Source organism: Colobus angolensis, unplaced genomic scaffold, assembly GCF_000951035.1.
Source record: "Colobus angolensis palliatus isolate OR3802 unplaced genomic scaffold, Cang.pa_1.0 Scaffold57, whole genome shotgun sequence".
Lineage (NCBI taxonomy): Eukaryota > Metazoa > Chordata > Mammalia > Primates > Cercopithecidae > Colobus > Colobus angolensis.
This window is the reverse complement of record NW_012119265.1, coordinates 863055-881103: the sequence shown is the minus strand read 5'-3', so window position 1 is coordinate 881103 and position 18049 is coordinate 863055. Positions and strand designations below refer to the sequence as shown.

Genomic DNA, 18049 nt, shown 5'->3' with positions numbered 1-18049 from the left:
GCGAGCGCGGGAAGGAAGGGGCTGGACTCGGAGCCGCCGTCGAAGGGGAGAAGGACTGCCCCCTTACCCCCCACCCACCCCAGCCTCTAACCCCAGGAAGCGCCGTGACGGGACCCGGAGTCCCGCGCAGAGCAGCCGCGGCTCCCCCCGACCCCGCCTCCTCTTTCCCCCCACCCCTCGGGGGTCTCGGCTCCTCCTGCTGCGGCTCGGCTCCGTAGCTGCAAAAAACAACTCTCGGCTGGAGACAATCAGCTGAGAAACCCGAGCATTTGAGGCGCTCGCTCCGCACTGTGGGCTCGCGCCGATTGGCCTAGCCAGGCACGCCCCCTGAGCGCCGTGCTCGGAAGGCCACGGGCCGCCGTACCCGTCCGCTCGAGGGCCCCGCGATGTGATTGGGGGCTTAATTTCCCTATTTTCTCCCTCCCCTGTACTTCCCACCCACGCTGCTGATTGGATCTGCTACTGCACCGCCCGTTCGCGCCGGCGGGAGGACTCTGTAATCGTCTGTCACTCTCGCTCCGCCCACCGCGCTTCCCATTGGTTAGAGAGTGCCTCACGTAGGGAGCACGAGGAGAAGGAGGTGCTTCGCAGGTTGTTTTTTTGTCCAGGAGGCCGACTTCGTCGAGTCGGTGGTTGCCGCAGACTAGGAAGGAGCGGTGCTACACCTTCGCAGGTTGGCAAAGTGGTTCCAGGCTACCCGGCTAGTCTGGCACGGCCCGGCCTTCTGCCTCCTACTCCGTCGCGTGGCGGCGGGAACTGTTGGCCGCGCGGCCTCGGGAACGGCCCTGGTCCCCGCCCGCAGGTCCCGGGCAGGTAGGTGGCAGCGCCGGTCCTTCAGGCTGTGGGTTCTGCCTGCAGACCCGGGGATTCAGACGAAGCGGCTTTCTGTAGCCAGAGCTGCACTGCAGAGCTCCGGAGTCTGACTTAGGACACCCGCCTCTGGGTCACCGAAGGGCCTCACCGGGAGCCTCCTGAGGGCGTTTTACCTTCTGTTTTCGCTGCATGAACGGCGGGAAACACCGGAGCCCTTTGTGGGTCAAGGGGATGGAAAGGGGCAACGGGGAGAACCGGAGCTCTTAAGTGAAAGACACTTCCCTCCCAAGGGATATGTCTCTTGAGGAGTAATAGTAGTGTCAGATGGATGTTGAAGCGATCTGTGAGCAGGGGGAAGCTCGTTCTTTCAAACTTAGAATTTGGGAAGATGCTCTGGGCTTAAGTTTTGGGAAAAAGGCAGAAACAGATTTGTAAGTCTGATGATTGCCTGGAGAGGAAGTAGAATGTTCTGTACTGTTTAAATTCCACATGTATTGAAGCCCTTGGACCTGTGTATGGTAGCGCTATTCCTGGGGCTGAGAGAGAAAATACATGCTATGTTACTGCTGTAAAGAAGCGAGGAATAATCATATCGACTAATGTGTATTAGGCCGGCACATAGTTATTGACTTTTTTTTTTCCTATTTGGGAATAAAATTAGCAAGTAGTGCAAAATTAAGAGGAAATAATTTGTTTTCTTTAGGATATACAGCACATTACGAATTCAGTATCCTTGTGAAAGACATTGCCACGTTTATTGGAGCAACCAAGACCCAGCTTTTCTTACCTCACCATCCTTTGTCCTATGCTTTTTTTTTTCTTTTTTTCATGCAGGGTCTCGCTCTGTCACCCAGGCTGTAGTGACAGTTCACTGCAAACCTCTACCTCCTGGGCACAAGCAGTCCTCTCACCTCAGCCTCCCAAGTAGCTGGGACTACAGGTACTGTTGCCATATGCCCGGCTGATTTTTTTTGGGGGGGAGAGACGGGGTTTCACTGTATTGTCCAGGCTGGCCTTTGTCGTATGCTTTGCCGAAGAAGAGTGTTGCTGTCTTTTTTTCCTAGCTAAGTATTCCACAGGGAACTTTAAAGTCTATGTTGTAGAGTCTGGGACAGTCGTTTTTCCAGGTACCAGATACTAGTGTGGTTCGAGTTCCTTAAAGGTTTGCTGACACACTGTAGTAGATGTACAGGCCCGGCACTGTTAACCTAGACATCCCTCAGATGAAACGTTCAGTTGAGCAGGTAGAGAGTGCAGTGTATGAGAGGGTACGGCTTGCTCTAAGAAGTTAACAGGCCTAATCCAACATCTATGCTTTGGAGTAGGATTTTGTTTATTGGAACGTAAGAACTTCATCTCATGTGTTTTTAGAGAATGTGATTAGGGCAGGACACAATTCTCTTCAAATAGGAGACAGGATGCTCATGACAGCAGTGCTGTAATTGATTGCAGTAATGTGCTTAAGCATTTAAGCATAAAATCAGAGTTGTGTGGTTTTAGGCACTTGTCAAAATCAAGGGCACCGCATATTCTCTGCCATGGCCTATTTGCATCTTCCATAATCATTAATGTGCACATTTCAAGTCATCAATAGACTTTTACTATAGAAGTGTTTTTCTCCTATATTCTCTGCTCAAAGTGATAGTAAACATCTGGATGGTACCTATACTAATTTTAGGTCTTTGTCTGTGAGACTTACCTGCCACCTGCCATGTGTCAGTAGAAGCAAGTCTGGATAGCCTCCTCCTTTCTTCTTTTTTGGGGAATGGGAGTGTGTATATAGAGTTGGGGGGTGAGGGTGCAGGTAGAGGATTTTTCTCCCAACTGCTTTGGAAAGGCTCTAAAGGGGAGAGATGTTGACTCCTTTTATTGCCTCCTTGGGTCTGAAATGATAAACTGTGTTGAGATCTAATCAACATTTTATTTGAGGCTGGTTCAGTGAGCAGGTTCTGTTCTCCAGTAGCAGCATTAAACTAAGCAAGCTGACTTCAGACAGAATGTTCTTAGGCACGAACTTTGTAAGCATTATATGCTCCATTTGTTGCAAAATAGGAAGTGTGTCTTTTTCCTGAGTATGATGGCCACAGATGTTGATACAATTTATTTAATAGTTACAGTTGTTAATTTCCTTCTTTTCTGAGAGGGAAAGCCATTAATTTTATGGTTAATCATGAGGGAATATTAGGCCTATAAAGAGGGAACTAACCAAGGGTTTCCTAGAAAAGCTTGGTGTCAGTTTCTAAAATTTAAATGTGTCCAAATGCATAAAGATTTAATATTGTTGTTCTGAGAGGACAGATGACCCTATCATAGTAGTCTTTCAACCATTTAAAAGCAGAACTGTTTGGGTCGGGCGCGGTGGCTCACGCCTATAATCCCAGCACTTTGGGAGGCCGAGGCGGGCAGATCATGAGGTCAGGAGATCAAGACCATCCTAGCTAACACGGTGAAACCTTGTCCAAACTAAAAATACAAAAAATTAGCCGGGCGTTGTGTTGGGCACCTGTGCTCCCAGCTACTGGGGAGGCTGAGACCGGAGAATGGCATGAACTGGGGAGGCGGAGCTTGCAGTGAGTGGAGATTGCACCTCTACACTTCAGCCTGGGTGACAGAGCGAGACTCTGTCTCAAAACAAACAAACAAACAAAAAAAACCAGCAGAACTGTTTGTCAATTGCTATTGCATACGGTACCCTATACCAAAATGGGATTGGTGGGGCTAACGAGGGCTACCAGCTGTTCTACCTGCCTTAGGAACACAAAGGCAAATCCTTAAACTGTCTCCTTACTAACAAGAAGACTAGCGTTTTCTCTTGAAGTGCTTCCTCCTTGATGTCCTTTGGAGCTTAATATTCGGTTGCTGAACAAAGCACACTTGTATTGCCTTTAACATTTTATGTGCACGCTTTGGCCCTTTTTTTTTTTTTTTTTTTTTTTTGAGATGGAGTCTTGCTCTATTTCTCTCACGGAGGCGTTCTTACAGTGGGTTACCCTCTTGTATTAGTCTTTAGTTAAACATGTCACTCATTGTTTCTATTATTTAAATGAGCTGTGCAAACACACTTCTTTAGAGTTTAGGGATGAGACAAAAGTTACATCTTACGTGCCTACTGTGATCCATGCTAGCAGGACCATTATACTGAAGAATTGAGGGCCTCTTCCAGCCCAAAGGGTCAAAGTCTTCATGTAGTTGGGAGGTATATCTGTAGTATTGGCAAACATGCTATGGAAAACATTTACCTGTGACTTTTCCTGTCTCTTAGTATTCGCATCTGTTGTAATAATAGTCAAATTGCATTTTAAAGAGTCATCTTATGTTCAAGTCATAATCCTTTTACCCATTAGTATGACCAGGTCTATTAATAGTGCTAGACTGGGTTATACTGTGGAAACAACCCCGAAACATTAGGAGTTTAAAATAATAGTTTATTTTGTTTTTTTCCTGAGATAGAGTTTCACTCTTGTTGCAGGCTGGAGTGCAATGGTACAATCTCGGCTCACGGCAACCTCCCCCTCCTGGGTTTAAGCGATTCTCCTGCCTCAGCCTCCTGAGTAGCTGGGATTACAGGCACCAGCCACCACGCCTGGCTAATTCTTTTGTACTTTTTAGTGGGGTTTCACCATGTTGGCCAGACTAGTCTCGAACTCCTGACCTCAGGTGATCCACCTGTCTCAGCCTCCCAAAGTGCTGGGATTACAGGTGTGAGCCACCACTTCCATCCTAATAGTGTTGGAGGTAGAAAGAATGGGGGTCGTGACCAACTCAGTATACCACTGGAGGCTATATGAGCGAACAGCAAACTGTTCTCATGAAGCAGGTTGTTGGCAAACTGACAAACTGCGTCTGCCGCCCAGAAGGAATGCTGAGGCCAGTCACGCCCCAGGCGCAGTGCTTCTTGTGATTATCTGCAGGAACATCTGAAGCCTGTTAGCAATCATGTGAACCTGTGATAAATCAAGCAGCTGACCAACCTTTACCTGCTGCTCCCTGTTCTTGCTACCCAATAAATATGAAGGGTTGTGGAAGCTCAAGGCCCTTATTCACTAGAAGCAAGGAGCCTCCTGATCCCTGCTTTAAAACAGATTATTTTGTCTTTATTTTCATTTCTGTCTTCGTTCCCCCTTCATTCAGTCCCGTAGTAACCGTCACATAATAGTTTATTTTATGTTGAATCAGCTGGGAGCTTTTCCCTGTGGTGTTCTCTTTCTGGGACTTGGGCTGACAGAGAAGACCTAATTTTGAGTGTTATCAGTGATCATGGCAGAGGGAAAGTGTGTTGTGATTCATTGCACACGTGTACTGACTCTTAAAAGCTTCCAGAAGTACGTGTCACCTTGCACATTTCATTGGCCAAGTCATGGCCATACCTAACTCAAGGAAGTGAGAGGTATAATTTTAATGTGCAGAGAACTAGAAACATTTGAACATTCTCTCTTGTCAACAAATGCTTTCCTTTGTACATGTAGTTCTTCCTTGGCTTTTCCTGGTGGAGGTAATTCAAAATTACCATCTTCACTACGTGAAGCCTGAAGTTCGGGATCCCTGAGTAATGCCCAGCAGTGGTCATCTCTTTACTGGTCTAGATAGAAGTTGTCTGTCTGCCAGCCCCTGTTGAATACATAAGACAGTGTTGGGAGAGAGAACTATAAGTGTTCCTGTTTGGAGAGAGGAAGAATGGAAAACACATACCAGATTCTAGATTGTAGCAATCTACAGTTGAAATCTCTCTGGGCAAATGTTGCTAGGGCTCTAGTTCTGTTCACTGAGTTCTCTAGGCCAGTTGAAACAACACTCCTATCTAACACAATAGAAATGAATTACAGGAAAAATGAAATAATATCAAATTATAAGCCCAATTTTAAAATTACTAGATTCAATAAACATAAAATTACTGTGTGAAATTGCTATAAAATGTTCTAAACATTTACACTCCATTTCTGTATTTATGTCATTATTTTAGACCAGTAACAAATCGTTCTTACTCTTCACATGCCCTACAGCATAGTTCTCCATGGTCCTTGGCTTTGCCCTGTGTGAGGTTCTTCTATTTTTATTATTCTTGGCCACATCTGAAATTGGAGCATTTGGCCTCTTTCTGTGTCTGAGCAGTTTTGTCAGTTTGCTTTGTGACAATGTTCCGGTGGGCGCCTAAGGATTGTTTTAAGTTTTGAACATCTAGTCTTTTGGATGGCAGTTCTTCTCTGAATATTTTTCTTTTAATACCTAGTTAAACACCACCAACAGCAACCATCACACAGTACTAATCTATCTTCCAACCTCTTCTTTTAGGGCTATAAATAAGTTCATTAGCCACAGGAACCTAGGTACATATTCATTTTAAGTTAATCAGGTACATGTCACCTCCAAACTATTGTAGTGACAGTTTTATCAAACTTGTTAATGGGGGTCACTTGCTGAGCTCCAGTCTCTGATAAATGTTTCCTTGAGTAGGCCTAGAACTGTTTCTATGCTGCTTGGCCCCTAACCCAGTGTTTTGGAGTTTTTGTCAAGGTGACATCTCACTTCTAGTTTATATACAGATTAAGAGAAAATAGTTTATGCTGCTATAATAACCCCTGCCATCTCAGTGACAAAACAACAAGGTTTATTTCTTCCTCTGTCACATGCTTATTACACATTAGCTGGGGGTTCTCTGTTATGCTTATGCTCACAGAATAGACACCGTTTGGGCATTTCTCTTGACTGCAACAGAAGACAGTAAAGCCTGGCCTTATTAACACTAGCTGCCGTAACTGTTGCCTGAAAGAGACGGATGTCACTTTTGCTTACATTTTGTTGGCCACAGTAAGTCATCTGGTGGTCTTAACTAACTTCCCCAGAGGTGGGGGATGGAGGGAGCTTAAGTGTAATCAGTAACTGCAAGGAGAACTAGAACTATACTAATGAACTGTCACACCAAGATAATACGGCCACATTTCTCCAAAGGTACTCATCACTTCGTTTTGATACCTAGATTTTTGTGGTATTAATTTTTGTTGTTGTTGTTGTTGTTGTTTCGTTTTTTAGACAGGATCTTCCTCTGTAACCCAGGCTGGAGTGCAGTGGCGTGATCATGGCTCACTGCAGCCTCAGTCACGATCCTCCCATCTTAGCTTCCCGAGTAGCTGGGACTAAAGGTGTGTGCCACCATGCATGACAACTTTTTTTTCTTACTTTTAATAGAGACAGTGTCTCTATGTTGTCTAGGCTACTCTTGAGCTCCTGGGTTCAAGTGATCTTCCTGCCTCGGCCTCCCAAAGCGCCAGGATTATAAGCTTGAGCCACTGTGGCTGGCCAAGTATTGTTTTTCATTCCCTTTTCTAATTACTAGAGGTTAAAAAAAAAAAGTCACTGAGTACCTTTTGTATCTTTGTTTTCACTGTGCTCTTGCTGATACTCTCTTTCTCCACCCACATCCTCTTGCCTTTAGTTAAGATTTTTTTTTTTTTTTTGAGACGGAGTCTTGCTCTGTCACCCACTGGAGTGCAGTGGCCGGCTCTCAGCTCACTGCAAGCTCCGCCTCCCGGGTTCTCGCCATTCTCCTGCCTCAGCCTCCCTTGTAGCTGGGACTAAAGGCACCCGCCACCTTGCCTGGCGAGTTTTTTGTATTTTTTAGTAGAGACGGGGTTTCACTGTGTTAGCCAGGATGGTCTCGATCTCCTGACCTCGTGATCCACCCGTCTCAGCCTCCCAAAGTGCTGGAATTACAGGCTTGAGCCACCGCGCCCGGCCTTAGTTAAGATCTTTGTATGAGGACCACATGTCTCTGAGCAAATGTGTTTTATTTTCCATGCATGTGAAATGTCCACTCTTCCATGGCCCTGCAAGGTAGATATCCTTCCCCAACTCCCTTGCCCCCATTTCTTCTTCCTTAGAGCCAATTACTTTTAGCTGCTCACTGTTTATTTTGGCATTGACCTTCCTATTTTCAGTAAACTTGGTTTTGGTTTTGTGAAAGTTGAAAATTTAGTTCTCTTTTCATTTCTTTTCCTACCCTAGCTGCATGTCTCCTTATTTTCTTTCTTCCCTTTCTCTCAACAGTTGTTACGGTTTTGCTTAAATCGTTATTCAGTATTTATTTCATTATGAAGACATAAATTCTACTTCTAGCTGACCCATGTGGTATTCTTTGCTTTAAGTAATTTTTAAAATAATCAAATCTTACCATAGATGGAACAAACTACGGAGATTACTACTGAGTTCCTAACTCTAAACGTATGTTAGAACAACACCAATGTCTCTAACTGATTAAAAGCACAGTACTTTCACATATATGACCTGGTTTGTCCAACGAGATAGAAGATACGGGAAAATATTTAAGCATTGGCTGTCTGGTTAGACCTTTTGTGCTACAGAATACATTCTAGGGGAGAAGAGTAATGTGTTAACACTAGTGTCCAATTTAGTGTTAAAATAGTTAAATTATAACCTAGAGGCCAGGAAAGATGATATTCTGTACTCAAATCTTTCACCTGTGCTTTTCATGTTGTATGGTTTAATTAGGTTATAGTTATTTCATATACAGTAATGAACGTTATATAGTTATTCCCTTAGCCTCAGAAATGCATTCATTTTCTCCAGAATATGAAGAAAATAGTGGATGACCTATTTTAAAACATCCCTATTAATATAAAGTATCTTTAAAATAGGCTGGTTTAAAATGGTTACAATGTATAATCAATTTTAATGTCAATGATATCCCTTAATTATGTCATTAAAGTTACATTTTTATATACCTCTTATAGTTCTTGCTTGTCATTTTACTTTGAGTTTTTGAACTCTTGACTCATTAAAAATTGATGGCAAATTTTTTCACTGATATATACTATCTCTGATGAACAGAATTATTAGGAAATAACCAATGAGTAATTGCTTCATTTTTTTTTTGAGGAACACTGGCTTATTAGGGAGAGATATTTTGTGCTTATTGATAATATTGAATGAGCAGAAGAAATACTCAATTGAATATGATTTTTCATACATTTCAGATTCTTGATCTTTTTTTCTTTGCTGAAAAATTCTACCTTTAGAAGTATATAGAAATAATCTTTTGCTGTTTTTTCCTATTGCCTATTTTGAGATAGTGAGCTTACATTTGAAAGAGATGGATCCTGTTTGAAATTTTAAAAATTCTAACACAAAATTTTCACCTATAGCTGTGGCTGTTTTTATATTATACTATTCTTTCTAAACTTTCTTCTTTTAAATGTAGATAACATAGATCATCAGTAGAAAACTTCCTGAAGTTGTTCAAGAAAAATTTGAAAGTAGCAAAATAGAAAACAAAGAGAATTAACAGCAGATACAAAGGACAGCATGGAAGTAAGTACACCAAGAAAGAAGATAAGAGGAGGATGTCTAGAACAAATTTGATTTCAGAACATAGAGTTGAATTAAAGTATGAGTTGAAAAAGATATTTAAATTTTTAAGCAGTATAAAAAAATCTAAGGGTTAGGCATTACAAATTATGTATATTTAGAAGGAGTTCTTCCATTGTTTTAATAGGTTTCTTCTACGGGATTTAAAGGAAAAGTAAACATATTAGGCATATTTTGGATATCTGACTCCCATCTAAATGGTATTAAATAATTATTTGATTATTTCTCATAATCAACTATAGATAAAAACAAAATACCCAATTAAAAATGGATTGATTAATGTTTGAGAATTAATTTTAGAACCCTTGAAAATGACAATTAGCTTAACTAAATACTAAATTAAGCATTTTCTAGATAGCTTTGATACCTTTTGTAAGTATCAAAAATCAATAGTATTATCAAGTCAGTGTTGTTACATATTGTCCCCCCTCAAATTTTTACGATAAATTACTAGCAAAATCAAATGATGTGACTAATGACAACTTTCTTTTTGCAGATTTTACTCCATTCATTCATTTAACAAATTTGTTCAACAAACTCTCGTTGAATACCTTCTCTGTGCCAGATGTTGTCTTAGGAAACAGAACACAGCGGTGAAAAAGCAGTCAAAATCTTCCACTCATATGCAGCTGCAGCTCATGATGTCTTCTGGCTTCAATGTCTTTAGAGTTGGGATCTCTTTTGTCATAATGTGCAGTTTTTACATGCCAACAGTAGACTCTTTACTAGAACTGAGTCCTCAGAAATATTTTAGTACATTGCAACCAGGAAAAGCCTCTTTAGCTTATTTTTGTCAAGCTGGTAAGTATTTTTAAAATTCTAATATGATTCTTGTGATGTTTTTATTGCTATTTAATCAATAAGCTCAGTGGGAGATTACTGTTAAGATTAATAATATGTGCTATACAGCTGTTACTATAATCCTGACTGGGTTTGAATCCGGCTCCTGCCACTCGGCCTGTGGTGTGACCTTGGTTAAGTCACTTAGCTTGTCTGTGTTTTTCTTTCATCATCTGTTCACAAGAAACAGTACTTTATAAGTTTGTTGTGAGGATTAAATGCTTTTACTTATATGCTTAGTTCATAGTAAATACAAGGTAAGAATTAGCTACTAACATAACATCTGAAAGAATACTTTCTCATGTTTTTAGCATGTATTTTAAGTTTTTTAAAACTTTAAATGTAATACTTTAATACCCTGCTTTAGCTGTATTGTTAATTATACTGAATTAACTAATATAACTATTGAACATGACTAATAATTTTTTGATAGTCCAATTCAAGTCTTCATGTCTTAAAAATACTATTCTTGGAGTTAGTAAGTGAAGTGAGTACACATTTCTGTTGGCTCCCTTATAATTGTGATTCGAAAATGGTATTTTAAAATCATTTGGAAAGTTTTTGTATGTGTATATGTGTGTTGTGTATATGGTATTAAATTTGGAGGAAAAATGCCAAATGTTAGGTTTGAATGAAACATCATATTCTTGTTTTAGTAAGTGTTTAAGGTCCATTTACAAAGTTAAAATACGTCATGATAAAAACATTAGAAGTAAGAATAATGAGGCGATAGTAAAATAAGGGTGTGAAAATATGTAATGAGATATGTTTAATTATTTGTTGTATGCTAGTTGGACAAATTACTCTGTGTTTGCAGATTTTAAAATTCATTTTTAAGGGGCAATTCATAAACATTCATGAAACATTTATTATTTTAGATTCCCCAAGAACATCTGTGTTTCTTGAAGAACTGAATGGGGCTGTTAGACCTTTGCAGGACTATGGAATTTCAGTTGCCAAGGTAGAAAGATATTTATGTTACTAAAATATTAGTGACAAACATCTTACAACTTTATGGCTTAAGACTGAATATCTTAAAATACTTCCGTTTCATGTCTTTTTCCAAAGTAGAAATATATTTTTTCCATAAGAATAAACAGAAGCACAGAATGATAGTTTCAGATTATTGTATAATATACTACATAGAGAGGGGACAGAAAGCTGTTTAAAAATTTTTAGCTTAGAATTTAACTTTATGTTGTAAACCATTCTATTGGGCCTGTGGTATCATTTCTCAAACCTATAATTAGGTTTTTGTTCTGTTTTGTTTTGCCTAATGAATATTTCATAATAGGTAGCCAGAATTCAACCGTTTTTAAATTTTTATTACACAAACTGCAGTAACGTTTAAAATGGAGGTAATTGAATAGTTTTTTTTCTATTCTTATAACTCTTTATACTGGTTTATGTTTCACTTTTTTGCATTTATTTTTAGAACAAAGTTATAACAACTCAACATTACATACTTAATTTTTTTCTCAAAAAATGTTCAAACTTGCTATAGAGTATTATAGAAAATTTCCACATGCATCATGGATTACATAGATATGTAAGCCTTTTATTTAATTTAAACTTAGAATTTATACATCAGACACCTGAATGAGGGGTAACCCAGTGATACTCAATTCTTTCAGGTTAATGTCTACCTGACTTTCTGAGTACATTTTTTCTTAGTTCACTAGCCTTCCTCTTCTATTCTAAGAGATGGCTATTGTCGCTCTTGGTCTCTGCAGCTGGAGTTCCCAGGGCAGACAGCACAGAAACGTTAACCAACATTGGCTGTAGACCTTAAAAAATACCTATTTTTTAAATGTGTCAATTCTGTATGTGTAGAGATCTCAATTAACTTTGAACAACTGATTTCACTCTAGAATGATAATGGCAATCATCTCCAAGGATCTCTGAATAAAATTTTAAATTGAAACTTAGAAATGAAGTAGTAGGTTGGTAGGAAACTGAAAAGGGAATAATCATACTGTTTAGTAACTGGTAGACTGTCACTAAATAACTATGCATATAGTAACTGGAATAGAATGGTAGTTATTAAATAGAATAACTATGATCATTGTAATAGGAGAGATACAAATAAAGTGCCATAGAAGTTTTTTTTTCTTTTTTTTGAGACGGAGTCTCGCTCTGTCACCCAGGCTGGAGTGCAGTGGCGCGATCTTGGCTCACTACAACCTCCTCCTCCTGGGTTCAAGCAATTCACCTGTCTCAGCTTCCCGAGTAGTTGGGATTGCAGGCACACGCCACCATGCCTGGCTAATTTTTGTAGTTTTAGTAGAAATGGGGTTTCACCATATTAGTCAGGCTGGTCTTGAACTCCTGACTTCAGGTGATCTTCCTGCCTCAGCCTCCCAAAGTGCTGGGATTACAGGCGTGAGCCACCATGCCTAGCCTATTGAAGTTTAAAGGAAAGAAAGCCCATAGTTGACTTTTGAGGTGCAAAGTCACAGATGGTATTGGGAAAGATTTCACAAAAAGCAGCATTTAAGATTGTTTTCAGAAGTTAAGATTGCAAGAGGTAGGATGAAGAAAATGCTAAAATGTAAATGGACTACATAATCTAGTCAGGACAATGAATGTCAAGCTGGATACAATAACCCAAGAAAGCTATATGCTATTTAGAGCTGTGTGTCTTGCTTTAAATGTGTCCTTCCTTTTCTACCTGGTTACCACCTACTTGTTCCATAAGATTGAATTCAGAAATAGTGCCTTTCTCTGGGTTGTCTCATGCACTTGAATATGTGAGCAATTATAGCATACAAATCAGAAAAAAACGTAAAGCACAAAATTTGACCTGAAACAAGCTGTAATGTTTAATTCTCCTTCTTGTTTCCCTAACCAAAGCTATTTAGAAATGCATCCAAAATAAAGGCTTCAGAAATCTTCAAAGTAAATGAAGGGAAAAAAAAGATATATTATACAGTGATAACCAGAAGAAATCTAGTGTATCAAAGTAGATTTTAAACAAAAAGCTCTGTCATCCTTGACTTTTCTTTCTCTGATAAGTAATCCATCTACTACTTGGTTCTACTATGAGAACTTTTCAAATCTGACCACTTCCTGTACCTTCATTTTTACTTCTTCCTGCCATCTCATTGGGGAAACCACAACAACCTCCTAATAATTGGCCTTTCTTCCTTCACTTTGTCCCGTGACAGACTTTTCTCCATATGTAGCCAGATGTGTCAGGATACATCACTACCATGCTGCGAAAGTCCTTTCATTGCAATTATGATCAAATAGAAACTTTTGAGTATGGTGGACACTGGCTTTGTCGCTGATCTTATTTTCTGACCCACCACTTTGTTCAGTTCGTTCTTAATACATAGTGGTCATCTTTCTGTTAGTTGAACCTGCTGGAGGTACTGTTACCACAGGGCCTTTGCAGATATTTTCCCCTCTGCTTAGAACTCATCTCTTTTACTGACTTGTGTATTTGTATGCATTACTCCATTTCTTCAGTTCTTTGTGCAAATGTCACCTTTTCAGAGAAGCCTTCCTTGATTTCCTCTCTAAAATGCCCTATCACATACTATCCCTTTGTAATTTTTTTTTTATTTATAGCACTTAACACTACATATTAATTAGTTTTTAAGTTGTCTCTGTTTTATATAGTTCTAAAGCTAAATATTTTTATTTGGAACTTACCTGTACCCTAAATGACTAGAACAGTGACTGACATGGTAGACGTTCAAATATACTTTGAATTGAATGAATGCTCACATCTATTGTCATAATACCAACCATCCTTATGCTGTAACTTAAAAAATTTAAATTACATCTATTAAAATTTACTTTTTCGTTATAGCTATACTCCGACTTTAATTCTGATTCTCTATTTCTAATTTTTTAGTGTCGGTTCCTGTTTTGTACTTTTTTAAACAAATGTTGCTTCTCCAGTTGTTATTCTTCTTCCTCAAATCCTATTAAAATTAAATTGAACAACTGGAAAACCCCCTCTTAAAAGAAACAAAAACCTTACCAAATGCGAAACAAAATAATTATTCTCTTCTAGTCTTAGTTTTGGTTAGTTAACCTTGGTGGCTACCTATTTGCCCCATCTAGAAACCCCTTCGCTGTTTTCTTCCTCTTTCCTTTCCTTCTCTATCCCAGTCTGCATGTACATGCTCAGTCTTCTCCCTGGTTTTATGTATTGTATTTGTAAAAAGCCTTTTGAATGTCTTCTGTCCTTTTTGGCTTTACTTCTGGTCTAAGTCATCCTTGACCTATACTAATGTGATACTATTTTAAACTCTCCTTATATTTGTGTTCTTTCGCCTTCTGTTTATCTTCATGTTGTTGCCAAGATTGTTGTTATATATTTTTTTCACTTAGAGTTCAGATTATAAGCTATCTAGGGCTGCTATGGCTGCTCTGACATCATCATTGACTTAGTTCATTCTTTCTGTTGTGCCATCCTTAGCAAGTAGCTTCTTTAAAGATGCCTTATGGTCCATGATTGCTGTTGGTACTCCAGCTGTCTTACCTATTTTTGGTCCAGAAAGAGGGAAAAGAGCAAAAGTATCAGCCTGCTTTTAAGAGCCTTTTAGGAGTTCCAACCCAGTGACTCCTCCTAATACCATTTAGCCATTGCAGGCTGTTGGGGAGGCTGGGAAAGCCTGTTAATGAAACACTTGCTTTTAGCAAAGTTCTGTTAGTAAACAAAAGGGAAGGATGGATTTTGGGTGGGAAACCAGCAGTATGTGCTATCTCTGTGTTCCACCTGCTGAGATGCTTTCATCATCCCAAGTTAGCACTCACTTTTGTGCTTCCTGGCTTTTGCTCATACTTTTTGTCTTGCCTTAAATGTGTCCTTCCTTTTCTACCTGGTTGCCACCTACTTGTTCCATGAGACTGAATTCAGAAATAGTGCCTTTCTTTGGGTTATCTCATGCACTTGAATATGTGAACAATTATAGTATACAAATGAGAAAAAAAAGTAAAGTACAAAATTTGACCTGAAACAAGCTGTAGTGTTTAATTCTCCTTCTTGTTTTCCCAACCAAGAAACTTGACCTTTTGATATATATGCTAAAACTTAAGTATACTCTTTTAAAGGTCAATTGTGTCAAAGAAGAAATATCAAGATACTGTGGAAAAGAAAAGGATTTGATGAAAGCATATTTATTCAAGTAAGCTATTTTTCTGAGTGTGCTGGACAAATATAAAGCTATACTTCTAGAATATTTAAATATGTAAAATATCACTGAGCTAGAATAAAGTTATATGTAGGGGGGATCATGTAAAGCTTAACCAAAAGTCCAAGTGATAGATTTGTTACCTAATTACCTAACCTCTCTGTACTTTAACTTCCTTATTTATAAAACAGAGAGTAATACCTACCTTACAAGGTAGTTTTGTGAGGCTCTTGTGTCAACTCCTACAACAAATGCTTGGTAAGCAAGTGCTTACCAAATTTAGTGTTCTGGATAGATATGTCAGGTCCACATTTGGGTGTGAAATAAATGTACTTTATTTTTGAGAGATCTACCAATCTCTCTGCACTTGGGTTTGATCTATCTGAGGTTTCTAAAATCCTTGGGATTTGGCTGAAGAAGTGGGGAGAGGTCCTGTTTTCTCAGGGACCTTCTGAGGACACTTTTTTCCTTCTTGCCTTCTTCCCAGCCCAATTTGGGGAATTTATGTGTATGTGTGTGTTGATTGTGAGTTGGGGAGATTGGTAGGAATCCTTGTTTGGACTCATGTTTTTGTCTAGCCTTTTTGCCAGGTCCAGAGCCTAGGCTTTTCAAAGTTAATATATTTTTTGAGAACGTTGTATTATGTGCCAGGACTCTGGTAGGTATGTGGTTAAGACACAGGCTGTAACATGAAAGACCTTATAAGCTAATGTATTTGATACACAAGTAAATTGAATTCTAAGGAAATATTTTTGTGTTTTTAAATATTACTATGTTTTAAAACTTTTTATAGGGGCAACGTACTGCTTAGAGAATTCCCTACTGACACCTTGTTTGATGTGAATGCTATTGTCGCCCATGTTCTCTTGTAAGTACAGGGGCTACCTATTCATTTGTTTACTTGTTACTTATTTATTGATTTCATTTTAAATAACCACAATTAAAATATTTCAGGATTTTAACATTATATTTGTAGGCAACAATTTAACACAAATTCCTAATCTATCTTCCCACATCAAGGATCTAAAATTTTTTTTAATGGCAAGGTATACAGAAACATGGAAATAGTTTTATAAGAGTAGATGACTCAACAAAACCATATCAAGTGAGGTCCAACTGGTGGAGTGAGGATTTTGCCAGATGTCTTAGTCTGTTCAGGCTGCTATAACAGAATACCATGGACTGGGTGGCTTATAAACAACAGAAACTTGTTTTTCACAGTTCTGGAATCTGGGAGGTCCAAGATCAAAGTACTGGCAGATTTGGTGTTGGGTTAGGGCCCCTAGTTTATAGCTGGTCATCTTTTCCCTGTGTCCTTACATGATGAAAAGGATAAAGGAGCTCTCTCGGGGTCTTTTATTAGGGCACTAATCTCATTCATGAGGGCTCTGCCCTTATGACCTCCTAATATCATCACATTGGCATTTAGAATTTCAACATATGAATTTTGGGGAGACACAAACATTTAGACCATAGTACCAGGTAGGAACCTCGTCTTTGTTTTTTTTTATTTTGTTTTTTTTTTGTTTTGAGATGGAGTCTTACTCTGTCACCCAGGCTGGTGTGCAGTGGCATGATCTTGGCTTACTGCAACCTCCACCTCCCAGGCTCAAGCGATCCTCCCACCTCAGCCTCCAGAGTAGCTGGGACCATAGGCATGTGCCACTCATCTTCGTTATTCTCACGGGGATTTTTTAAGTACCTGGCTTTCTTATCCCAGCTGGATTTCTTTCTGGATTCTCTAGCACTGTGCCTGCCCAGTTAGTATGGAAAGAGTTTGTCCCAGCACATACCTCAGTGTTTACTGAGAAAGAAAGTTTAAGTTTTCTGGCCTGGAATCTCCATGCCTGGTATTTAGATCTATCTGGGGTCCATTCTTGGAATCTTCTCCTGAATTAAGTCTGATATTCTCTTCGGTAACAGAGTTAGAAAATATGACTTGTTAAGGACACAGGTTTACATGGACTTTTCCAATTTAATGTTATAAGCCTGTTGTCCACTAAGACCTTTGCTGACATTGACTGTCTTTTTCTCCTTGGGTCTCCTGTTCCTCTCTTACCTACAAGAATTGGTAGTTTAACTCCTGGAAATTCAAAACTTACAGGTGAAAAGTTGTGCTTATCACTTTATAAATGTTCAGTCCCAATAATATGTTAACAAAAGGCCTTTAGAAGTTCCTGACAACCATGGGCCCTGATATTTGTAGACTAAGGAACCAGTTGTAATGAGTGAAGATGGTCTTTTGAGGAAGGAATTCCTTGGAATCCCTTTCCTGGGACAGAGCGGTAGCCATCTTGATGGTGGGAGTTCTATGAAGCTTAGCAAGAAATCCAAGTAATAGATATGACATTTTTTCTCAGGAAGCTTACTAGTTAGCAGCTGTTTTTCCAGTGGATACCTGATGACCCAGAAATGAGGGTGAAGAAACAGAAAAAAAAGTATTTTCATAAAGTATGAATCCACATTTGACACCAAATGCTGGAGTGGCATATCCAATGTGGATTGAACAACTTGATGATAAGGTGGTTTTGAAACAGCTGGCCCTAGATATGGAGAGGCTGTCAGCACTGAGGACTGTGTTATCTAAACTGGTTACCCCGTGAGGCTCAGCTCATTCAATCCTCCTTTAGTAGTGTCCTGTTCTAAGTGCTGTACTAATGCTGATTTATAGAACACAAATTCCACAAATAGATTATTCCCCATGTTCCTGCTGTGTGCCAGACACTTGTTAGACATTGGCTATAAAAAACAGAATAGGATATGGCTTCTGTTCTCTAGGAATCTAGTGTTGCACAGACAGATACAGAAACAGGATCTATTATTAATATGTGATAAGTAAGGAACATAGTAGAAGTATGTATGCATAAGGG

The 18049-nt window shown here is 39.4% G+C and overlaps 1 protein-coding gene across 1 annotated transcript in view; it reads left to right on the top strand.

Moving 5' to 3' along the window:
- The first annotated feature begins 543 nt into the window (after positions 1-543).
- The window catches only part of TXNDC16 (thioredoxin domain containing 16), a 123391-nt gene continuing 105885 nt past the window's right edge, over positions 544-18049 (top strand). The window contains exons 1-6 of the mRNA XM_011961803.1: positions 544-813; positions 9026-9135; positions 9758-9993; positions 10911-10993; positions 15100-15173; positions 15973-16047. Coding sequence (XP_011817193.1) covers positions 9816-9993; positions 10911-10993; positions 15100-15173; positions 15973-16047 — 410 coding nt within the window. The 5' untranslated portion in view covers positions 544-813; positions 9026-9135; positions 9758-9815. The remainder of the gene's footprint in view (positions 814-9025; positions 9136-9757; positions 9994-10910; positions 10994-15099; positions 15174-15972; positions 16048-18049) is intronic.